This window comes from Panulirus ornatus, chromosome 50 (assembly GCF_036320965.1).
Source record: "Panulirus ornatus isolate Po-2019 chromosome 50, ASM3632096v1, whole genome shotgun sequence".
NCBI lineage: Eukaryota > Metazoa > Arthropoda > Malacostraca > Decapoda > Palinuridae > Panulirus > Panulirus ornatus.
In genome coordinates, this window is record NC_092273.1 from 2,588,879 (window position 1) to 2,615,261 (window position 26,383).

The window sequence follows — 26,383 nt, forward strand, 5'->3', positions numbered from 1 at the left end:
GAAAATATACCGATTTGATTGGTAGCGATGAGCGAAACGAATTCTCGCTATATTTCCTCTGCTTGCATGAAGAAAACGGAGGCCTCTTATGCCCATTGATCGGGCCTTACATGCCTTGAGCACGTGATATTTAGATTGGAAGGTTCATGTTTCGAGCATTACAAAGTTCTCCAATTTTGTTTTTACACCAAATTGCTTTTGTGTTGATCCGGATACATAAACCGTCAAATTATGGCATACGATACTTATATAGTCTTATAAATACAAATATAGCCAAATTCGAACATGGCAGCTATTGTCGTACAACAGTGATGCCAGAAAAGAAATATTAAATTACTGAAGCATCTTTGAAAATAAGAATTACTAGACATGTATATCTTATTCATTTTTTCAATTGAAATGTATGCAAATATAACCTCCATCACTGATTGCTTGCATAGATGTCAAAATGGTTGTGTTAGAAATCAAGTGCCAACTAGAGCTTCACGTGGCAGTAAATTGGTTGTTGTGTTTGTATAAATGATTATGGTCAAAATAGAGAGTCGTTGTTTGGGGTTGATATATCTAAAACTTGTATGTATAAGTTAAAACAGTTAATTACTAGGTGTAGCCTTAAACGTGTAAATATCAAGTAGAAAATGTCACTATTGGCAACTCTCCGTCTGTCTACTGCAAGTCTGAGTTGCTAATTACTATATATTTATTTTCAGCTTTAGAGCATTTAATCATTGGTATTGCAAAGAAATTTATCATGGTAAAACATAATGGCAAAGTCGCTGTAATGGGTAAAATCTTGATGGTAAGTGACACACCAACAGAGATTTGTGATGAATGTAATGTTAAGGCAGCAACGTTGGTGTAGGTCTGAGCTGTCACCATCTGCAGGAGGAAGGCGGGTATACAGTCCTCTCCTGCACTTGTATGGCCGGCCGGTCTTAACGCTGTTCGCCAACGTGAGTATGGATAAACGAAGTCAACCAGAATTCGTTTTGATTGTCAGCGAGTCTGATTATAATATTACTGGTAGAAACGGGAGTTACTGTGAAAAGTTGGGATGTCTTGTTTCAATCACCCAGGTTACAGACTGCTCGAAGTGTGAATTTCCGCCAGCCACCACAGATATTTACTATGATGGATGTGGCAAGTGTACCGAGTCCTGGTGAGAAGTGGTTCGTGTAGCTCCGGCTTAAAGAGGACGATCAATATTAGCGATGCATTCCACTGTAAGCTTCGTCATATTGTGCATACGATGTCAGGAATGACCACGCAAACACTATTGTGATGTTATGGCAGACCATGATAGACTGGTGAAACATCGAAACTAATGTAGTGAAGCATCTTGAACCAGCCAAGTTTGTGTCAGTGCATTGTAGGCTGTTTCAACAGCTAGTCAAATGACGTGAAGAGGAAGATGTTTTCAATCAGAAGTATTGTCTCTCGCCAACTAAAGGATATTTTTTTCATATGACACTAAGTTGGCCATGTGTATTGAGACTTTAGCGAGGGGAGCTACCTGACGGGAACAGTAGGTGACTTCGTCTTGTTCGCTGCTTCGTCAGTATGTGTCCGGCGTCGGCAAGAGATGTGTCGAAGGTGACCGTCAGTACTCAGTAGGTCGTGTGTGTCGGGTAAGAGGAGGTCAGCCATAAATGCCGAGATCATTTTGTGTCTCAGTTTGAAATTTGGTTTAGTGGTGTGCACGGGAATCACTTGTGTTTGTCTTAAAGGTGAAGCATTTGTTGAGGAGAAGCAGGTGAGTCGCGGTCCCGGGGTGGCAGTAGGCATGCGCCGCCCTGATGCTAGACCGGACGGTGTATTGTAACACATGGAGGAATATATTTACCGTCGTGCAAGATGAAGGTGCAGGATATTGTCAGCTAGGCTGGGATGATGGCACCATGAACTACGTTACGGTTACTTAATCATTAAGGTTTTACTTTTGTATTTTATGATGCTACTTGAAAGGCAGCTGTGTCCGTCGTCTTGGATAGTACGATACTGTTGGGTTACGTTTTGTAAATGTAGATTTATTTGGCTGAAGGTGTTATGATACATCAGGAGCTGAAGCTCTGATGCAAAGCATATCTAATTATTTAGGATAATCACGAATGACTTCCATATCACGCACGCGCCTTAACACAGTGCACATACGCTTGTATCACGTCAGCTTGCATGTTTGCGCACAGACACACTCATAGAACGGATCTACAGATCAGGTGATGTGTAACATATCTAGTAGTAACGTTTATGCAAATGAAAGTTCAGTGCCCGGGGAGAGGGGGAAGGATGGTGGCGTGACTTTGTCAGACGATTTGCAGCCACTCATGCTTTTACTCAGCTCTGACGTCATGGGTCTGTAGCCATTCACACGCCTGCTGAGCTTAAACGTCATAGAATTCTAGCCTCTCAGACGTTGATGACGTCACAATTGCCTCGACAGACTTTTTTTTTTTTTTTTTTGTCAGACAGAATAGCCAACTCTTCTTGCATCTCACGGAGACTTCTGTTTTAATATTATACCTATGAGAGTACCTTTTTTTCAGCTTTCGTGGTAGTGTAGAGAAACTTTTATGCATGTGTAATCATTACATACCATTAATCCTTCTTAAGGTTGAAATAAACAAATTTTGACTGCAATTTGCAGACCTGTCATCAGGCAGACCGTCTAACAATAGGTGGAAGCCATCAATTTGATAAATGATAACGATTGTTTACAGCCAAGAGATGCACGAATTGCAAGCGGTAAGCTACAAGAATGGATGTGTTCGCTCAAACTCTCTGTAATTGACATTTGGGCATATTCAAATTGATGCTATTAGGTTATTTACACTGGATTGAAAAATAGAATGTTGCCGAATGGTGCAGTTTCGCTTGGAGATTTTTGGAAATGGCAGTGTTAATGTTAAAGGCATAAGTTTGACTACCTCCTCAGGACGAAACACAGTATATGATTAACTCTTGAAAGTACTGTAAACTCTATGATGATACAACCACTGAGCAAGGCCTTTGCTTCGGGGAAAAAGTGGATTGGCAGGTTCAGCTGTTGGCAAAGTTCTGAAATTCGGACGAGATCGTGTGGCTGTATGTTGGAGAGCGTTACACGGGTGTGGGAGGACGTTTCACCGTTGTTGGAGAACTGGGTGTTGGAAGACGTTTCTCAAGTGTTGGAGAACGTTCCGGGTGTTGGACAAGACGGGATGTTGGAGGATGTTACTTGGGCGTTGGAGGACGTCTCTTGGTTAGTGGAGGACATGAGACGGATGTTGGAGGACAACGGATTTTGGAGGGTAGTACAAGTGTTATAGGATTCTGATACCGTACAATGTTTGGATCACATGGCTGAGGTTAGGGAACGCTGGTTTAACAGGTGTTGATAATCCTAACTTTTCTGCCTTTGTGCTCGGGTTGAGTCGAGCACAGTGTTGATTTGGGTTGTTTGTCCATCAAGCTGTTGGAAGCCGCTACCCGCAGGCCTTCCAACGTAACCAACACAGCCTTAATATTTTGGTTCACTTTGTAAGTACTTATATGGGACATTCTAGAATTTCTTATCTGTTCATCCCAAAGTGTTTCTAATGGCTGCAGGCAGTGTGTTGAATAGCCAAGAACACGATGTTCAGGATGTTTTCGTATGTTAGCTTGAACGATACACACACACCTCCGTAAACTAAGCACCCATTTATCGACCAGCTCCAAATATTGGTTGAACAGCTGGGCTGGTTGCAGCCGACTGCCGTACTCAGGATTTGAACCCTGACGGGCCCATGCAGGATTCACGGTCAGCAATGCCAACCACTTATTCATTCTCGTGAGCTTTTCACTCCTTTTGATTTCATTGGTAATATTTTTACTGTTTTCCATGCCTGTCGTGCTGTTGGGGGAACAATCTTCGAGTTTAGTTGATCTACGTCAATGTGGGCCGTGAGAAAGCTTCGTACAGTTGATAACCGTAGAATGTCGGTAACTTAATGGTGTAGTGAGAGGTATAGAGGTGGCATGAGTGAGTGGAGGTGCTGATGTTGGAGATGCGAGGCAGGGCTGCCTGCTGCTGGTGCAGCAGGGGTCGTGAGTTGCCTGCTCTATGTTAGTGCGTCGGTGATTGATCGCAGGCGAATGATAAACCAAAGTCCAAAGTTGTACAGTGGAAGGGAGGAGTTTTCAAAGTCCAGTGGCTTTGCTGCCGGTGCGGAAGGAAGAACATCGCTTGGTAGGCTCCATGGATTGAAAAGCGTGCAGCGATTTCCGGGTTTTATGTTAGCGCTACGAGGGGAATGGCGTTGTGAGAACTGTAGGTAAGCGGGACAGAAGTTAGTCACCAAGGACTGCTGTTAAACCAGTGAGCTGATGATGAGGTCTTCACGGGTTTCTTGGAGAGTGATGAACCTGGAGTCACTCAGGTTTAGGGCGCCTGAGTCTCGTAAAGCCGAGAACTTACTGACTGACTGTTGACAGCCTTACATATATTATGACCTAGTCGGGTCGGCCACTCCCATAGCTTTGTTCGAGCGTGGTCTCCACGTTAGTGATGGCGGGTAACCATGGGAAATAGGAAGGGACGTCGAGCGGTGAGTGACTTGGATAAAGTCGGGGTCAGCAGGTGCGGAGGTCTGGCAGGCAGGCCTACCTACACGTGTTATGTGCGTGACGCCAGCGTGACCACCCCCCCAGTACACCAGGCATCGTATAACCATGACCATGAGAGCGGGTGGTGTAGCATGACATGTATCATGTACAGTGACACGGGAAGATGTTATACACATAATATGTAAGTTTGAGCGACCGCTGGGGTGGAGGAGGAGGTGTGTGATTGATAGAAACAGCTTCAGATAAGCACGCCTTTGATGTAGTGCTGGATACCCTTGTTGCCTCCTGCTACCGTTGAGAGCCCCTGTTGTGTACGATCATGGTTGCCTCTATTGTATTATGGTGGTGATGGTTGTCCCTGCTGTGTTTACTGGTGATGCGTGCCCCTGTTGTGTTCTGTTGGTGATGCGTGCCCCTGTTGTGTTCTGTTGGTGATGGGTGCTCCTGCTCTGTTTTAATGGTGACGGATGCTTTGATGTTCTCTTGGTGATGAGTGTCTCTATTGTGTCATGCTGGTGATTGGTGCCCCTTTTGTATCACTGGTGATGAGTAACCTTCCTGAGCATGCTGATGATGGGTCTTTCTCTTATATTACGTTGATGGAACCTTGTATCATGCTGATAAAGCCTTGTTTCGTGGTGGAGCTCTCTTCCATCGTGTTACGTTTGTAAGTCGCCTATTGTTACTTGCTTTATAACCGAGAGAGTAACTCTTAGGTTCATGGCCGGCAGAGTCGATGCCCTGCACCAGTCTGATGATAATCATCTTGTTACAGCTAGGTTAGGTAACGTTACAGCTAGGCTACGTAATGTTACAGTAAAGGTTTGAGGGCAGGTCTGCAGGCTGTGGCTTTGTCCTTAATTGGTGTAATAAGAAGAGGCTAATGAACCTGCCTCTCCAATTCCACCAGAAATAGTTGCATTTGGGAAAATGAAATACATTGCCAATAGCCAAGGTTGAATTGGATGTTAACTAACTTCGTCAGTTACCTGCGCGCACTTAACGACGTTGGCATGAAGTATTAGATGTCTCAAGTAGGAAGATTTTTACTTGATATGACACAATTTAAGTATAAAGCATCGAGAAAATCAGTTAAGCGGTTGAAAAATGGTTTTGTCATTATAAGTCAGCGGTACGTGCTCAAGGAATGTGCGTCGTTGGCTGGCCACAATTTCTACCTGGTTTTGTGTTCGTCAGTTTCCATATGGTGAATGTCAGGTTGGCGAACGACTGACAGGAGATTAGATATTAGGGCTCTCAGTGATTGGATATCAGACATGGCGAGTCCTGAGCCGAGGGAAGTAAGCAATTGTGCCCCGTTGCCATCCATTCCAGTCGGGCTGTCTGGCGCGAGATTTCGTTTCAAAGATATTTTAATCTCTGAGGACTTAATTGTTGACCGGGTATTGCCTCGAGGGATTCTACTTCATCTTTATTGCGGTAATAGAATCACTATTTCCTTTTCCTGTGACAGTTAACGCTTAGCTCATAAGATAGCGCCGATAAGATTAACTGGGGTAAAGTAAACAATCAGATGGTGAATATTTCCTGAAGACCCATGACTGTTGACCCCACCCACACGGGCTTGAAATTCCTGTTCGTGGTCGCCGTGGCGTCACCTCCACACCCCGCGTATATTTAGTGGGTGTGAGAGGACTAACTGTACCTAGACTGGCTGGATGTACCCCGTCACCGGGTGACTGTGGGAGTTGAGTGTACCATGACTGGCACGGTGTTTTTGGCGAGTGTTGGAGATGACTGAACCACGACTGGTTTGGTGTTCCTGGTGACTAGAAGATGAATGAACCATGACCAGCTGGGTGTTCCATGTGACTGTAGGGAAATGTCTGTCGTGACTGGCTCAGTGTTCCTGGTGAATGTGGAAGATGACTATACAATAAGTGGATGAGTGTTTCTAGTGACTGTGGGAGATGACTGTACCGTGTGTGGCTGTTTCCTGATGAAGGAGATGACTGTACCAAGACTGACTGGGTATTCCTGGTGACTGGGGGAAGACTGTACCATAACTGGCTTAAGTGTGGTCTGTTGGTGAGAGAACCAATGTGAAGTTTGCCTAAAATTTGGGGATCGTGAGAGGACTTTTCTAGGGGTGACTGTCGTGGCGTTGGAGAACTAGGCTTCACGCCTAACCTGTCATGGTGTTTGAAACCTAACCTGCTTGGCAAACTTTCATTTAGTTAGCAGCAGGCGTGACCTTGTCCAGGAAGAGCGCTTCTTTATGTATTATCCTGAAAGACTTCAGACCAGAAACTTGAGTCAAGGGCTATCAGCTGGTTGTCCATCAGGATACCGCAGAGGGTCGTCTTGTGTTATCCACAACACAAACCGGGACTAACTTTATAATTATCTAACCATAAAATCAGTTAGGAGAAGCTTGGCACGGTTAACAATGGGAACGTTTAACCTCGCCAGATTTGGTGATTTCGAACTGTCATTATGCGAGGTATCCTTGAGTCGCTTATTTTTTCCTTTTGCAAAGATTATCAGCTTATTTTTAGGTATAAAGGTTGATTATGGTCCTGAATCATCATAGGTAAAGCAAATGGTGGGCAGCCACAATGATCATGATAGATAAGTTGAAACAAGGTAACATTCGTCCTATTATTATTACTAAGGATATGGAGGAGAGTACTATCTGGCACCACTTTTATGTGATAGGTATTTCTAATTTCTATTTTGTACTTTACGGGGAGAAGGTTCTACTGTCTCGGGCCCCCATCTCTTGTACAGTTCTTCACTTGTGGGGTCCATTTTTAGAGCTTTAATGCAATCTCAATTTTTTCAATTTATGAATTATGTCTGCATTAAACATGGCCTCGCTCCTGTTCCGTTCATCTGCTACATTTGTACAATAAAAGTACTTCTTTATATCTTGTCTTTAGTTTCTCATTTTATTTCAGGTTATTACCTCTGATTGCTATACTATTTACATCTCTCAAAGAACTGTTCACTGACCACCTCGACGATATGTTTAAAAGCTTAAAATTTTAGGTTGTGATCAACTAAGAAGGGCAAATATAATCCTCTCCTTTCCCTGTACCTTATATATATATATATATATATATATATATATATATATATATATATATATATATATATATATATATATCAGCAAGAAACTGATAAATGCTGAATGGCGCTAGATTGGAGAGAGTACATTGCAAATGTCATCCATGATTTCATCTCGACGTTTGTGATAGTTAACTGGACCGATGAACCACTCCGCTGCAAGAGCAATGGTTGCTTATTATGTCCGCAGAGAGTAAGGTAAACTGACATGAGTATTACTTTATATTTAAGGGCCACATTCCACGTTCATAGTTGATGGCCTATATTAAATAATCCAGATAAGTAATGTTTGTTACAGGTGTAGACGAGGCTTGGCTGTTAGGCTGAAGTATGATTAGAGGGGGAGGGGGTATACACGGAGCTATGTCCATGTCAGTAATTCGTCTTTATAAGTAAAGTTCTGCCAGGCTGGGGATGGGATTCCTCGCGTGTGCTGCACACCATCTTCACCTGAATATTTCCTATCGCTTTTTCTGGCGTTATCGCCTCGGTTTGAAGCGTAAAACGTCTCTTACAAGTTATGAACCTACTCAGAATATAGCCGCAGCCTTGGTACGAATATAGCCGTAGCCAAGTTATGATATAGCCGCAGTCTAGGGTGATATAGCCGTAGTTTAGGTATGGTATACCAGCGAGCTAGGTCATAATGTAGCTTTAGCCTAGAAAAACAAAGAGCAGCGTGTGAATATGCCAGCAAAACATCATACATTGCAAGAGGCTGTGAGAAGGCAACACTGCCATGGTTTCAGTGGTCGAGGAAGCCAGATATGTGCTGCTTGACAACGAGACTTATATAATGTGCATGATTATTGCATGGTTAGTATATTTTTTTTGAATATATTTTGTATATTTATATTTAGTATATTGCCATCGTGTAAAGAATGCGAGACATTGTAAACACAAAGTGGGTCCTTATATTAGCCAAGTTCCTTGGCTTAGCTTACCAATCCTCAGTTTGTAAGACTAGAATATGGTTGGTGTGTCGTGGATTCCTGAAGATTCACTCAGCAAAACATTTCTCTTGTGGAACAAAAAGGATGAACATTTTTGTACGTTACCTTACAATCACTTCTTCCCCGTAATGTTAAACGCAGAAGTGGATCTTGTGCGGCTTCTTAAAATACCTCATTGCTAGAGCCAGGCCATATTTCTTATTTCATATTTCATGCATACTGTTTCCAGTACTTCATCCTACGTACGTCTTCGTGTATTCCGGCCAGAAATTTATTCAGCATTTTCTGATATGTAACTATTTGTACACTTTTTGCTCGTGAGTACAATCTTCAGTAAGTATACTCCATTTCAGTTAAGAAGTGAGAGAGTTCAGGTTCACATTCCTGATTAAGTTATCTTTTAATGTTTTACTGTCCAGGCCATCATTTTTGCTCTTTAAGTATGATTTTATCGAGACTTCATCATCCTAGCCCCGGATGTGGTATTCCAGCACGTGTTCATCAAATTAGTTAAGTATTTATCATTCCCCGAGTGCGTTATTCCAGCCACGTCTATTATTTATCCCTGAATATATCATCCCAGCCCTGTATTATTTCTACCCCGAGTGCGTCAATGGAGTCTCGGTAGTATCATTCATCTCGTATGTAACATCCACGAGTTCTTTAATATCATTCCAGCCCTGGGTACATCAATCTGGCCTTATAAGTTCCATGCTTGCCGTAAGTGCTTTATTTCAACCGAAGCGGATTTATCATTCTATCGAGTGAATCATTTTATCCCTGTTGCATATTGTGGTCCCAAATGCATTATGTTGCACCATTCTTGCTCTTAGCCTTGTGAGAACCATTGTAGCCCTAGCTCAGAGTGCTTAATTCTAGCTTTAACGTAGTGTTGAATATTTGAACTCCAACGTCGACGACGTGGGTGGTGTACGGTCTGCAAGTGCTCATTGTGACTCCCACCATGAGTGCATCTTTCTCCTCCCACCCACTTCCTCCCAAGCTGAGCGTATTATTTTCTACCCCAGTTTTGATTGTATCATTCTAGCCTCCAGCTCAAAGTGAATCATTACAGCCCACTGTCCCTAAGTGCACTATCGTAGACCTGTTTGATAACGTAAAGTTTGGTGTTCAGACAAGGGTTTGCACACATTGTTGCCAGGCGTATGGTGGCCAGGTGCTGGCCGCCTTATGTAACATACTCGCACATAACCCTGATGTGTGGACAGTCGCACGGCATTCTTCTGCTTTAACACTTTATATATATATATATATATATATATATATATATATATATATATATATATATATATATATATATATATGAAAGTTGAATGAATTTTTAGAAATACATCATAGATGCAATATAGAGAAAAGTATTTCCTTCAAGTTTTTTCTCATAAAAGTCGTGACTGATGACAATATTATTTCGTTATTTAGTCAGACAAGATCAGTGGGTCTCATATGATCATGCAGCCAACTGCATGGTTGTAAGAGTGGTTGTGAGGTTATGCTAAATGAGAGATTATTGATGTATTACGCAACACCTATGGACGTTCGTCTCGCGGATGTGGTTCATATGAGTTTGTGGTTATCGTGCAAGCTCAAATAGTATCTCTGTGTGCCCTTGTTTCCTCCTCTGGTTTACCCTCTGGAATTGAATTAGGTTAAAAGGGAGAATTACTTCGTCCTTAAACTCTTGGTGTGACTTCTGAGAAACAGCTGGTTCTAGACTTAACAATGTTGTAGATGTGTACGATGTTGTCTGTGTTTTTAGGTAAGTTTACATTTGCCTGTGTACAAATAATATGTATGCGAGTGCTTCTGGTTTTGTGTGAATGTATGTTTAAGGGTGTATACGTGTGTGAGAGCACGGCTATTTTAATGTATACGTGAGTTCTTGTGTAATTACCTGCTTGGGCGAGGAGGAAATTCTCCACTTGTGTAGCCATGTGAACGCGGGTCTGGGTCATAAAAGTTTAGTAATCATGAGTGAAGCCAAATTTCTGTATATTACTGTATTTTCGATCCCAGATTATGATGGAGGCGATCCTTCTAACTGTCGCTTTTCTGAGACATACCAGTATCAAAATAATGATTATTCGTTTAAAATATTTGAGAAGGAAGCATTAATTTTCATTGTCTTTAAGAACACGATAATTTGTTTAATAGGTATGACATATTTTGATTATATCAGATTATAGGAGGTTTTTTACCGGAAGTTATATAATTTATCCGAGGCGCGGACAACCACCAGGGAGACAAAGCCTCGCCTGACTCTTGGTCTTTCTTTTATAACATCTTTAAGAACTTGCTGAAAAAAATCTCAAATTACAAAAGGAACAAGCCTACAGATAAAGTAAAATCAAAAGAGCAGCCACTTTTTGCTTAAAATATGTTTAGAAAATAAAGTATCAATTCATATTTTTTTTTTCATAGTTTTCGCCATCTCCCGCGTTAGCGTTAAGAACAAAGGACTGAGCCTTTGAGGGAAATCCTCACTTGACCCCCTTCTCTGTTCCTTCTTTTGGTAAAATGTTACACAGTGATGATAATTAAGAATCCTAAACAATGTCTTTATATGAAATGAAGCAAGAACCTAAAAGTGCTTTGCGGTATTTCCTAGTGGCTCACAGATCAATACTTTAAAACATGAATTATTGAAAACATTGTTTTGATCTTTCTGAATGTATTCGTCATACATGTAAAGCTTGGATCAGTATTCCCTGTAAGAGTGAATGACGAAGAGAGGGCGATGACTTGCATGTTAACGTTAGAAATAGGATTAAGTAGGATTTGAAGAAAAAAAATTGGGGGGAATCTTGAGACATTCGACTGTCGCATGGCAACGACCGCAGCATTCCCCTTCCCTTGTGGGACTTGATAAGGAAAGGCAGCTGACTTCATAATGTCCCCAGAACAAATCGTTGAACTTCCGTAGATAGAGTTTTATCATATGTGATAGCGCGACTGGCTTCACGCTCCTAGTGTTCCTGTGTTCACTTCCATACAGACAAGTCTCCACATTTTGTCACTGTTGGATGGTTGGTTGGGTTTTAGGCCTGTTAACTGCTTGGCATATTAAAGGCCGTCAGCGTCAAGCTGCATCCACCAGCTTTAAAATCTTTATTTTTCTTACATATTCTGGGTAATTCTTACGCATACACTTTCAGCATATTTATGGTATTTGTCATTGACGCAGGTCAAACACTCCTTTGTTTACATCACCAGCAGTTTAATTCATCATAACCATTCTCACCTAAATACATCCACACACTCAGACATATCACTCAAACACACTCTTACAGTGAATGCGACCTGGTGCCATGAATCAGATGTTACATGACAAATACACTTAACCTAGTAAAGTGGTTCTTATACTTCTTATATTTTCAGATTGTGCTTTGCTGTGCCTTACGACAACCGCAACGAATATCGTTAATGAAACGAACTAAGACCAATTCACTCCCAAAACCCCAGCTACACAGACAAGCAACAACCTCAACTATTTGCATAGGAATCATATCACCTAAACCAACGACTTTGGCGAAATAAGTGCAATAGTGAGTGTGTCGTGCGGCCGGCAGCGTGGTGTATATCGTGCGGCCGGCGGCATCAAGTGTATCCTGCGGCTGGCAGCGCGGAGTAGACTAGAAGGATGTTGCCTCACGTGCGACACGTGGTGAGCAGGGTGCGCGGGAGCACGTGCATGGCCACCACTCTCAAAGCTCCTAGGCTCATGTGTTCCCCCTGCTGTACCACCTTCGGGGTAAGTTCATATTGTTTAAATGGAGAAAAAAATACAAAGCAAAAAAGAAAATGCATCTTCCCAAATGGGTCCGATGAATATAAGATGAATTTAGACTTCGAAGTGATCAATACCACTCCTGCTGTCTCGGTGGGGTTGGTAAGTGTGAATGAGACAAATTTTGTATTAAACAGTGTAGCCCACATTGTAGTTATTCCCATCAGAATATACAATCAATACAATATTCATTATGACAAATAACAGGAAAGCAATGCTACCAGTGGGAAGGCCCGGCTAATGGGTTTATCTCAGAATCTTCCGTCCGTAGTGTCTTATAGCTTCGTACAAAAAGTGACAATACTTTTTTTTACCGTCAGTACATTTGTCATACATACGTAACAGCAGAAATTATGCACACTTTAGACATCTGTTTCTTGCATATGACATGAAACACCTGTCATGCCCCACCTTTGATATATATATATATATATATATATATATATATATATATAGTGTTTTTACTTTTTTTACTTTTCCAAAAAAATGGACAGAAAAGGGGGCAAGTGAGGATATTCCCTCTAAGGTTCTGTCCTCTGTTCTAAACGCTACCTCTCTAACTTGGGAAATAGCGAATATGCATTATATATATATATATATATATATATATATATATATATATATATATATATATATATATTTTTTTTTATACTTTGTCGCTGTCTCCCGCGTTTGCGAGGTAGCGCGAGGAAACAGACGAAAGAAATGGCCCAACCCCCATACACACGTACATACACACGTCCACACACGCAAATATACATACCTACACAGCTTTCCATGGTTTACCCCAGACGCTTCACATGCCTTGATTCAATCCACTGACAGCACGTCAACCCCTGTATACCACATCGCTCCAATTCACTCTATTCCTTGCCCTCCTTTCACCCTCCTGCATGTTCAGGCCCCGATCACACAAAATCTTTTTCACTCCATCTTTCCACCTCCAATTTGGTCTCCCTCTTCTCCTCGTTCCCTCCACCTCCGACACATATATCCTCTTGGTCAATCTTTCCTCACTCATTCTCTCCATGTGCCCAAACCATTTCAAAACACCCTCTTCTGCTCTCTTAACCACGCTCTTTTTATTTCCACACATCTCTCTTACCCTTACGTTACTTACTCGATCAAACCACCTCACACCACACATTGTCCTCAAACATCTCATTTCCAGCACATCCATCCTCCTGCGCACAACTCTATCCATAGCCCACGCCTCGCAACCATACAACATTGTTGGAACCACTATTCCTTCAAACATACCCATTTTTGCTTTCCGAGATAATGTTCTCGATTTCCACACATTTTTCAAGGCTCCCAAAATTTTCGCCCCCTCCCCCACCCTATGATCCACTTCCGCTTCCATGGTTCCATCCGCTGACAGATCCACTCCCATGGTTGTTTAATTTGTTTATGGATGGGGTTGTTAGGGAGGTAAATGCAAGAGTTTTGGAAAGAGGGGCAAGTATGAAGTCTGTTGGGGATGAGAGAGCTTGGGAAGTGAGTCAGTTGTTGTTCGCTGATGATACAGCGCTGGTGGCTGATTCATGTGAGAAACTGCAGAAGCTGGTGACTGAGTTTGGTAAAGTGTGTGGAAGAAGAAAGTTAAGAGTAAATGTGAATAAGAGCAAGGTTATTAGGTACAGTAGGGTTGAGGGTCAAGTCAATTGGGAGGTGAGTTTGAATGGAGAAAAACTGGAGGAAGTGAAGTGTTTTAGATATATATATATATATATATATATATATATATATATATATATCAAACCACAAAATAGTGCACTGATAAAGTCATTGGCTTGCTTAGCAACCACAAGCTCCACACCTTCAGAGTGAGATCCTCTTGCTATAATCCCACATCAGTATGCTTTGCAGCAGCAATAGACTCCACCCTAACCACTCCACAACTTACCACTAGTACCCAAAGAGAAATGAAAAGTTTGTCTTTGCCTCACACTTCAACCTCTAATCACATATTCCCCACCTAACAAATAAAGCACTGACAAAACACATACACACTGAAATAAATGCTGCAGACATTAAACACCTGCTTGCCTCCCAGCTTAGTCTCAAAGTCCTCCCCACCAGACATACCCTCATCAGAAGCCACATTCTCCACACAAAGTGAGTCAAACACTTTCCTGCGTGCACTCTGGACATCTCCCTTCCTGACAAAATTATTATAGTTTCAGTATATCCCAATACTTTATGTTCACAATGCATATACGACAATAATTTGTGTCATTGAATACTCCTTTGATTATTATAATCAGCTGTTTTATGTTATCATCAAATATTAAAAAAATCATTCAAAACTGATTGCCAGTCTCATAATATACTTCCGTATGATAGTTGTGTTCCGTTTCATTGGAATTTGATCAGTGTTAACAATTGATAACGTGAAAATAACTCAAAAAGCGCTGAGTTCTCAAAGATACATAGCACTTTTGTTTTGAGCTTTTCATCATTGTCTTAGCGGGTTTATAATTTGTTCCCTCTTTTGAATGTTCATAACTCCACCCCATCACTTGAACAAATCGTGGATACATACCTGTATTCATAGCACCTTCCAGAAGCCCTTCTTGTCAAGCAGTTGCAGACTTTTCCTGATTCATTCTATTTCTGCAGCCATTTCTCACAAAGTCTTCAAAACAAACATCTGGTCCACACATCTTTAATTTGCCTGAAATAACATTGTTTCTCCCCAGTCACCAGTTTTGTGCATACCACCACACACCAAATCACCACTCTCTAATTACCCAACATACTTAAAACCTGGTACTTCTGTAATTTGAGCATTAACTTTTGTCCCCCATGCCTTTATATAAGGACACTGTACATGTGTTCTTCCATTTACTGACCCTTAACCTTGGACCAAGAGACATCAAATAGAATGACAAACCAGTCATCATTGCTGCCATTGCCTTTCTTGAAAGACTTTACTGCCATCCTTCCACTTCTGTTGCAGTGTCATATTATGACAGAAATTATGGTTATACTTTCATATTGATTCTTAAAATGTTGCCATGATGGCATAAGCATTGGTGGTCTTTTGATGGAAAAAAGTGTGCATGTGTATGGGTGTTGGGAGTTATGTTAGAAGACCAGTTTTATGATACATATTGTAATCAATAGAGTAAATAAATATTTGTTTTTCATAATCAGTAAAGATTTTAAGCAAATAAACTACACATCACTGTGAAAGCCTCTGTCCATTACTTCTTGTACAGGTTGGACCATCGGTGTCTCAGGCACTATGGAGTCCTCCCTCAGCTGTGCTCTCAATGCTCCACATACGTGACTTCCATTCTCGCAAGTTCTCTCGTAATGTTGAATTCTTCACATCAAGTAATGTTCCACTTCCTAAGAATACAATGCAGGTAAATGACTGTATCTGCAACATTTTGCAAGATCTATTTAAGATTGTTGTTAACTTACAGAAAAAGTATTAGCCACTTTTTTTTTTTTTTTTTTGTATTGTCAGATTACAAACTTCATGCATTTTCTTCATTTGATGTCAGATTAAACTTCAAAATTTTTTACTCTTGGCAGCAGGAATGTATAACTTTTTTTTTATGAATGATATGATTGAAAATATTTTACTTTCTTCAAATCTTTAATTTCCAGGTCAGTGATTTATTAACAATGTAGCTTTTGTTTGTGTAGTTTTCTGCTTAAAGTGGAATGATCTTTTTTTTTCATTACCAGATCGCTCCAGCACTGAGTAGTCATGAACGTCCACTAACACTTTTATTCTGTTGGCTTATGGCCAAGGAGAGGCATATCAGAAAGTATGCCCAGCTGTACACCAATATGGGAATTGATGTTCTCAAGATTAGAATATCTCCATTTGATTTATTGCGACCAACCAAAGGATCACAGGTCAGATTTAGTGTTCAATTTCAGCAGTTCTTAATGCAGTATTACATATGAATTGTTTTTAATTCATCAAGAGTCTTAATTACAGATGAGTTAATCTCTCCTTTGTATCCATACGTTGGAACTGTCCACTTGATTGTCATGCAAGTCTCTCTTCAATCTAAGTTTTATCTTGCATGATTGCTTTTTTTGCCGAAGATAGTTTTAGAACAAATAAAACAGCACCCTCATTTTGTACAAGTCCAATCTTGAGTTGTCATTTATAAGTTTCTGAAACCAGTCTACCATTCATTGTTAAATGTTCACAGATTACTTCATGGTTTACCTTGCCTGGTTCATATGACTGTTCAGACCATTAACAGTAATTCATCCTTAGTTTTCCACATACCTCCAGCTTTAAACAATGCACACCTTACACTCTTCTGAATGTTCAGGTCCAAAATGTACAACAGGACTTATTTGTATTTAATTCTTTACTTATTATTTTATTAATTGCACTTCCAGTCAAGAATGTAGGCTAAGGTATTGACAGGAGATGACATAAAAGTTGTGATACTGGAAGTTTCATTGAGCACCTTTACCTTCATGTGTGCTGCATTTTGGGAAAGTGGCTTTTACATGTGATAATACTGACATTGAGACAGATGAGTAGTAGAATGTGTATAAGCAGTATGATGGGCATGCAGAAGGTTCAGAACTCTGTTAAGGTGTTTAGGAAAGTAAGGCTGTTTTCTCAGAGACTGTAAAATTTGGGTTTAAGCAAGGTATTCAAGTGATTGTTTCGTTTTTATTTTCATCCCTTTAACCAGACCCCTGAAGATCTACAGTTCATGTTTTTGTACCAGTGATTAAATTTCGGCTAATCTGTGGTGGGGAGGAGATGCCTGAGGCCTCCTTGTTACAACAGTCACACGAATTCTATTACCCTTCATTCATGAAGTGGGAAGGATGTTACAGAAGACTACTAAGTGTAGATGACATCAGGCAGTATTTGTCCACAAGCAGTAGCCAGTCTACTAATCCACATGATAATCTACTTGATGAAAATGTATCAGATAAAAAGAACCAGTTGTATCGAACCATTTGTAAATGAAGCGCTACCAGTCAAATTATTTACAGACTAAGCTATGTTGAGCTCTGAGCTATCTTGGCAATATTTTTCTACCAGAGGTTTCCATTTCATGTTTGATTCTCCAGGGGGAAAATTGAGGCCTAGTTTACTTGAGTCTTTGTTTTCATATTCCTATATGATGTTCTTTCATTAGTGAAAAATCACTTTTCCTTTGCTTGGAAACACGTTTTTCAGAAAGCTTGGGAATTGTAAATGCTTGCTTGAAGAGTTAAAATGTCGGAATTAGCGCCAGAAATCTTTTTGCAAATCAAACTTCCTGGGGTGGGCCCTGATGATGATACAGATAAATAGAAAAATATGATTATGCCAATATACCTTAAATTAAATTACCTTACAGAATATATGTTGGATATAGAATGATTATAGAAATTTCTCTGTGAGTTGTGGCAACATAGTTGATAACCATGTCTCTGTTTCTTTAGGTTGCAGCAGACTTGGTCCTCCAGTACTTGCATTCAAACCCATCACATAGCCCATTGCTGGTCCATGGTCTGAGTGTAGGTGGTTATGTTTCAATGGAAGTCATGAACAAGGTTAGTTTCAAGTTATATTATTTCTACGGGACAAACATACCAAATAAGGTGGATTATTATCATTTATCTCACAAGGCTTAATGAAGGAAGTAAACAAAATGGAAAGATGTAACCATATGGTCGAATTAATAGTTTATCAAGAACTGGCACCTACATAGATCATTGTTGACTAGTTCTTTGATTGAGTTATATAGTAAAGGACAAAAAATGTATGTACTACTTGCTTTTAAGAGCAAACAGACATAAGTACCGAAATACCTTATAATGACAATGATTTCAAAAGCTTTGAGGCTACTTCAATTTCCCTGCCATCCAACCACTGCCACTGTCTGGTGATTTACATGTTGACTTCATTGTTATACCTCAGCCATATAAGTTTTGTTACCTCATTTTTTGTACATATCCTGTAATTTTTTCCTCAACTTTCTTCCAAAATCCCATCACTTCTTCCACTTCTTTACATTAAATTTAACACTACCACAGTTATGTGAATTATGCTAGCTCATTTGCTTATTGGTATTCTCTGTTTTACTTGTATTTCTTTCACTTAATAATTGGAAATAGAAAATCTAAGACTATTGTTTTACTATATTGTGATTGCAAATGGCAGGATCACCAGGCAATACATGAAGAATTAGAAGACAGCAGCACTATCTAAATTTAGAAGGTTTGATTTATCTATAAATTGATATACTTTAATCCTTAGACTGAAGATTATGTCCATCTTAAATGTAAGTCAGAACCTTAAAGTTTAAAGACAGTAATGGAGGAACATAAGTGTATACTAATATTTCTTTTATGATTTAGTAGAAACTGTTGCTAATTTACATTATTCTATAGTACTGAATTATGGATCTGCCACACTAGAAAATAGCAAGTAGGGTTCAGGCAGTTGTAAGATTTTCTTAACAATGGATTTGCAAATTGGTGAGAGGAAAGATTAAGGAAAGTATAGAAGGGAAGATATGGGTAAGGTATTTGTCATTTAGGTAAAAGATGAATTATCTGGGTAGTTTGGATGTAAAGAGAATATATATGTAATGTACTCGATAGAGGAGTGATTGGTGATTTGGAAGGATCATGTCACATTGAGGAATTGCCATGCTATCAATTACAGCAGTGGCTTACCTGTAAGATATAGTCAAATTTTATTGTTAAGCATTTGAAACTTGTAGGTCTGTTTCTTCTATGAATTAAACATTGATGTAAATATTTATTAAAATCCAGGATATTATATTGCTTGAAGAGATTATTTGGTGGCCTCGTTGGAGGAATGACATATGTGATACGTATTATTGGTATGCTGTTGTATAGCAGAAAAATGTGCACAGGGTTTAGATAACCAGGGTTACTTGTTGACACTACTTTTTTTAATCTTCTGCAGATTAAAAATGATATGCAGAAACATGGACTTCTTTTGAATCGATTTGTTGGGCAGATCTGGGATAGTGCAGTGGACATTGATGGTATACCAGATGGTGTACCTAGAGCTATCACCAACAACTTGAGTCTACAGAGGAATATCAAGAAATATCTCTTGTGAGTAGGACATCACACTGGATCGGTTGATGTATGAATGCACTAGCAGAAGGAGAGCTTATGTCCTTCTCTCACTGATGAGTTAGAGGGAATGATTCAAAGAATCATACCAGCATCTCTCTGTCTGTTAAGTGATTTTTTCCATAATGTGTCAAGTAGCATTGTGCATACTGACTTGTCTTGGTTACACGGTGTCTTCTATAGCATGTTGAGCAATGCTGTGCATACTGACATGACTTTACAGTTTCTTTTGTAACATGTCAATATACAGTGTTTTCTATAATATGGCAAGCTTATTCCTTGTTGACATATGTCTTACAGTGCAATATTTAATCCTGTGTTATGCCAAGTAACACCCAAATACGTGTGTTACTTGATACCAGCAAGAAAAAAGTACTCAAGGTCATCATCAACAAGACAAGTGCTGTAGAGATATTTTCATCTGCTACCATTATTTTGAAGTATTTTTCCATGAAAGTAATCTCTCTTTTTCTGTGTTAAGACTATGCAGTAGAAGGATAGGTGATGGGTTAGTTCAGAAAGTCTGCTTTAAGTTCATGAAATGTGCTATCGAGCCAGAACCAACACCTTCCTTCCATTCCTAGCCCATCTTTCACCAGAAAGTTGGGTTTGCTGACAACAGCCATTGAGATTCAGGACTGACCTTGGAAGGCAGTAGTGTAGCAGAGTTAGGGTTGGTGTAACAGTACTGGAAGGAAGTAATGGCTTATGGAGTTACATTATTTTTTACATTATTGTCTGGGAAGATTTTTCACATAATTCCAGAACATACTATGTTTTTTCTGCATGCATTTGATTTTTATGTGGCATTATTTGCATGGGTTCATTTACCAAGCAGATTGAATTAGATGGCTTAGTTGGAGATAAGAGGGGAGCTGATGATTTTGGTTCAGGAACATGTTATTACAAGATCAGAGCTGAGATTTTTCCTTTTTTGCAGACTTTAGACATATTCTGATAAAAACCATATTGGGAACTATCTTGTGTTTTCATATTTGGTACTTAGGGAAACCCTTACAGAGTAGTAGGTATATTTCATGCTATGGAATGTTCAGATCTGTGCTTAAATCATGGATAAAATGCTAACATACATCTCGCTGCCTTTAATTATTTCAGTGAAATTCATATTTATTCTTGCAGATGGTATCTGAAGGCTCAGTATAACACATCAACGATTCATTTTAAAAGAGCAAGTGCCCTGATGCATGAGAACTTCATTCAAACACCATCACTCTTCTTCTTCTCTGAAAATGACCCTGTCTCCACCCCAGAAATGAATGCTAAAGTTTATAAGAAGTGGGAGGCCAAAAATTTTCCAGTAAGTCAATTTATTTTTGATAATCTAGACAATCCATTTCAGTCCACATTGCCAAGGGATGCTCACTGTGGAGTCAGTTATTTTCATGACCCAACCAGTGTGGCAATGAAGTTATAGGATTGAGGTTGTTGATTTGTTGTGAATATCTGTAACCCTTTTACTGCACAATAGTTTTGTCTTATGCAGATATTGTAATGTTATGGAAAAAGAAAATCACAATGTGTTAATCAGTCAAGGTCTTGTGCTTGAACTTACTTTGAAACCATACATGATTCTGCATTAAAAAATTTAGTGATGTAATTTGTCTGCAAATACTGTGCATCACTTAAAAAATACACAACTGAGTACCATATCTGGAAAACTTGGCAACTGTATTTCCTTCTTTATATTTCATCCTTTAATGACTTTTATTACATTTTTTGTCCAGTAATGTGAATATGGATGCACTCTTAATATTTTTAGTTTGATTATCCCTATCCCAAGAGGATAGGGGACAAAGAATACTTCCCATGTATTCCTTGTGTGTTGTAGAAGGTGACTGAAAGGGGTGGGAGCAGGCTGGAAATCCTCCCCACTGTTTTACTTTTCCAAAAGAAGGAACAGATATGCAGGCCAAATGAGGATTTTTCCCACTGAGGCTCAGTCATCTGTTCTTGTCGCTACCTTGCTAATGCAGGAAATGGCAGATATGAAAATGAAATAAAAATTAGTGAAGTAGTTCCAGGAATAGACAAAGAACAGCCTCATTAGGTAATGTTCACTCTCTGGCTGACATGTATAATGCACCAGAATCAGAAGTCCTTATCTATAGTCAAGCCTCAGTTGCATGTGAATAGTATAATAATAGTAATTAATGAAAATAATGATAATAATGGTATTAATTGTAATAGATACTTTTTTTTTTTCATATATACTGCTTTTCCTGCCTTAGGTAGTTTCACGAATAGATGAATGAGCCTTTGAGGAAAATTACTAGCTTTGCTCCTTCTATCTTACTGTAAGTTAAGCCAGGAGAGAAGGATTTCCAGCCTCCTTCTACCACTGCCTCTTAGTTGCCTTTTATATCATATAGCAGATTTGTAGGTAATATTCCATCTCCCCAGATGACAGTAATAATTAGTGATAATTATTATAATAACTCCAACAACAACAACAGTAATAATGGTAATAACATTAATAATATTACTAACAGGAGGACAGGAGAGGCTGAATACTGCCCATATCTCTCCTGCATATTGAAGAAGGCAACTAAGAAGGGCTGAAGCATTCAGCTGAAAACCCTAACCCCTTGTATTACTTTCCAAAAGAAGGAATAGAAGAAAGAGCCTAGTCAGGATTTTTTCCTGTAGGGCTCATTTGTCTGCTCTTGATGGTACCTTGCTCATGCAGGAAATAGCATAGATGTATGAAAAAATGGAAATAATAATGATAATGTTTGAAAGGAAATGAGTGGAAGTATAGATCTTGCAAAGCCCTGTAGAGTGTGAGAGTAGAAAGTGTACTAACCTGTGTTATAGATATGGGGTGAGAAGGGCTGGAAGAGGGACAGAATTTAAGTATTTGAGAGTTGTCTTAGGTAAGTCTGATGAATGGAAGGAGAAAGGTAGAAGAGTCACTGGGTCCCTTATTAGACTACTGAAGGGTGCAGGTGTAAGTATGGAAGTTAAGAAAGGATTAAGTCCTCCTGACCCTGACCTATCCATCCAAAACAAAGTACATGGGATGATTCACAGAGATCAAGAATCCAGACTGTGGAAATGAGTTATTTGAGAGGAGTTTGTGGTATGACTAGATGGAATAAAGTAATGTGGGGGTGTATGAGAAATTTGTTATGTCAGAGAATGGAGTGTTAGAGTTGGTGAATTGTAATACTTTGAGTTGGTTTGAGCACATGAAAAGAATGTAAGACAGGGAATTTACAAGGAGCTTGTATGATAGTATGAATAAAGGGGTTGGTTTGGGAGGAAGACCATCTGTGACATGGGGAGGTAGAGTGCTGGAGGATGAGAAATGGGGAAGAATAAGTGGAATGATGTATGCAAGGGAGGCATTTAAGGACAGGGATAAGGGGAGACTCTTTTGCCATGGCCACCTCCTTACAAGGAGTTCCTGTAGGGCACAGGCATCAGAGATATAGATGGACAGATAGATGATGATATTGATAATAATATTTATGTATTTTATTATACTTATTCACTGTCTCCTGTGTTTGCAAGTTAGTGCAAGGAAACAGATGAAAGAATGGCCCAACCCACCCACATACACATGTATATGCATAAATGCCCACACACGCACATGTACATACCTATACATTTCAACGTATACATACATATACATACACAGACATATACATATATACACATGTACACACTCACACTTGCTGCCCCCGTCAATTCCTGTCACTACTCCACCACACATGTATCCTCCAGCATAGTTTGTCATCCAAAGTTTCACTGAAAAGCTTGATGTACTGCACAACCTGAATGTGGCTGGAGTTAAGCGGACCATTAGAGAGTGGTACATGGTTGGAGCCAAGATTGATATGCATGATCATGATCTTGGTATAGTTAACTGTTAAGTGGTTGACTGTCTTCCACTTCTGGATAATAGCACTGTGCATGAATTTATGTAATTAGACATAGCTGTTAAGGATTATGTAGGAATCATTATCTAAGAAATGATGGAAAGAGCATGCTGGAGAGAGGAAAACAGACATAGCTTTCAAATGCAAATTATGTGTTTACAGGTCTATGTAAAATGCTGGCAAGATTCAACTCATGTAAGCCATTATCTGAGGCATCGGAAAGAATATGAAGCAGAGGTGGTTGCATTCATGGAGCGCATTGGAATGATTGAGCCCTCCAGACAAAGAGCTACATCTGTTTGAAGTTCAGCTGTGAAATATGGGATATGTCCTCTCTCTTTTGTAAAGAAGCATGCATAAAAAGCCTATTTACATAGTGTACTTATTACTGAATTTTTGCTCGATATGTATATGTTTTCATGATTAAGGTCATTCTCTTTTATGTGAAATTATGTTACTTTATTAAGATTACTATGGTTGTTAAAATTGAATCATCTATACTGACAGGTTAAAAAATAAATTAGTGGAAAACCAAAGGCAAAGCACTTTATATCCCTAAGTTTCAGTCTGTTAGGTATCCATGTTCATATATAACATTAGGGACATTCGATTTTTATGTCTAAGTATGCATATCTCAGGTGTAATTATGTTCGTTATATTGCATCAAATGTATGATTGATATTATTAGTGATGTTAACATATTCATGTATATCAATAAGAATCTTTGTGATACTGTAATCTTGTAATGATATTAGAAATAGGATATTTGAATTAAATAGATTTTGGTAAGTAATTAACTATCAATAGCAGCAGAATATGATGGTTGCATTGCGCTGGTTGAGTGATCAGCACTGTAGATTTGGTGGGAACAGCAATATTGAGTAAGAGAAATCCCTAATATTAGATAAAGATAAATTTTTCATATGCATTTTGATTTGTAATTCTATATATCCACATTGTTGTATTTCTTGATTTCTTTCTTTCATAGTTTTCTTGAATTTTCTTACAGATTACTGATAATGTTTAAGTAAAGTGTGGTTGTTAATTGCTTAAAGGCTTAGAAGTGGCACTGGTACTCACCAGAAATGGAGACTTTTGTCATGGTCACCCTCTTGAGGGAGCTCCATGAGGGAATGGGCATCAGATATATGGATAGTTCGGAGTTGCAAATTGCTTTGGCAATTTTTTTCACTTTAATTTAACTGAGAATATTTTGAATTTAATATATTGTCTGAATAAGAAGTTGTATAAAGCTATGAAATGGTCTGATATGGAACAAGATTCGTTTATAGAACAACTTGGAAATGTAAAGAAAAAATAATTTTTTAAGAGTGCTTATTTTTACCTAGATCTGTCAGAAATCCATTTGCTAACTTGCTGAAGGACTATGTTGGCACTTCACTTTTATACCAGCTTAGTTTATCTGTGTATGGGAATGTTGACTGAGATTATTGATTGAAATTGTCAATAAGGAAGCTGAGAAATATCCTTGAAAATATTTGTTAAAAGAACCCTTTTGGATTTTGCTCTTATGTTTCATGTGCTAGTTTTAGTTCCAAGTACTGTTCATACTAAATATTTTGTGCCTTGCTGTAACTAGGTTAAGTATACAGTATAATGCGAGTCACAGCAAACTGTTGCGTTAGCTCAAGTAAAAACTCATTGCACAGTTTATGTAGCCAAACCTAAAAGGCTTTTTCATGGTTTCATTTGATTGTTTTTTATGCCCACTTGACAGCACATGACCCCCCAGGGAAATACGACATCACTTTTTTTTCCCCTCCAGTGCATGCCTTGGCCTCCTAAATATCCCAAATACTCATCTATAATTCCTTCCATCTCCTCCATGGGCTTCCCTTTCCCATTGTCTCCTCTATAGTTAGATCATCTTTTTTCAGTCTATCTCCTTTCATCCTCTCAAGGTGCCCAAATTGTTCAAGCAATCCCAGGTTGGCCATCTCAATCAGGTTGTGCTCACTTCTGTACCTCACTGAGAAAGTTTTTCCACCCAGTCAAGCTTTCATGCCACACATACTCTGACACCTACAAGTCTCCGGACTGATATTTACACAAGGTGAGTCACACCATTGGACATGTTTACACATCAAGTTTCATGCCTCTATTTCAAGGCCATGCACTGATCCTGGGTGCTGACTGTGGAGGCAGTGCACAGTAATTTCTCAGCCAGTCATGCCAATGAAACCACAATTTCACAAGTTTTTAAGAAGGAAACGGAGTGTCATTTAGCTAGAAATGACCAGGGAGATGATCTTGAATTAGGTGATGTTGATGATCTGTCTTTGGACTGTGTGGAGTGTGACTAAGATAAGGGAGAAAAAGGTTTTATAGCCAAAGTGGAGGCAGTGTTGCTAGCCCCCCCAATCTGATATTGACAACACTACATTAGACTGGTGCTACTGGTAATATTACAAACTTTTATCATTTAACCGTAATGAAAAAATTATCGTTGAATCACATAAGCAAGTAAAGATTTATTGTAACAAAAAAGTAGTTATAATCACTCATTAATATTTCAGTGTAAGAAAAGCTAAAACATGCACTGTAGAGACTTACTTGACATTCAGATCTAACTCTGCCTAGTAAAAGACAAAAAAGGCCACATTTGTTCATACTCAGTCTCTGACTGTCATGTGTAATGCACTAAAACTGCAGCTCCCTTTCCACATTCAGGCCCAAAAAAACTTTCCATGGTTTACCCCAGATGCTTCACATGCCCTGGTTCAATCCATTGACAGAACGTCAACCCCAGTATACCACATCATTCCGATTCACTCTATTCCTTGCATGCCTTTCACCCCTCTATGTTCAGGCCCTGATCACTCAAAATCTTTTTCACTCCATCCCTCCACCTCCAGGTTGGTCTCCTGCTTCTCCTCGTTCCCTCCACCTCTGACACGTATGTCCTCCCACTCATTCTTTCCACGTGACCA

General features: G+C 39.4%; 1 protein-coding gene across 3 annotated transcripts; it reads left to right on the top strand.

Moving 5' to 3' along the window:
• The first annotated feature begins 837 nt into the window (after positions 1-837).
• LOC139764484 (uncharacterized) lies at positions 838-24,761 on the top strand. Of its 3 annotated transcripts, none has more exons than XM_071691066.1 (8): positions 838-953; positions 12,024-12,396; positions 15,657-15,806; positions 16,135-16,308; positions 17,860-17,970; positions 19,355-19,509; positions 20,671-20,848; positions 23,595-24,761. In XM_071691066.1, exons 2-8 carry the CDS (start codon positions 12,286-12,288, stop codon positions 23,733-23,735), a joined length of 1,020 nt encoding a protein of 339 aa, XP_071547167.1. In that variant the 5' UTR covers positions 838-953; positions 12,024-12,285; the 3' UTR covers positions 23,736-24,761. The 3 variants fall into 3 exon arrangements, with proteins under 3 accessions (XP_071547167.1, XP_071547169.1, XP_071547168.1); XM_071691068.1 differs by lacking the exon at positions 838-953 and adding an exon at positions 1,507-1,628; XM_071691067.1 differs by lacking the exon at positions 838-953 and adding an exon at positions 4,146-4,292.
• The last annotated feature ends 1,622 nt before the right edge of the window (positions 24,762-26,383 follow it).

Excerpts from the sequence above, each read along its gene's own strand:
- LOC139764484 (XM_071691066.1), top strand. The coding sequence starts at position 12,286 with ATGTTGCCTCACGTGCGACACGTGGTGAGCAGGGTGCGCGGGAGCACG. Across the intron at positions 19,510-20,670 it reads AATATCAAGAAATATCTCTT|ATGGTATCTGAAGGCTCAGT; the intron begins GTGAGTAGGACA and ends TTATTCTTGCAG. Across the intron at positions 20,849-23,594 it reads GGGAGGCCAAAAATTTTCCA|GTCTATGTAAAATGCTGGCA; the intron begins GTAAGTCAATTT and ends ATGTGTTTACAG.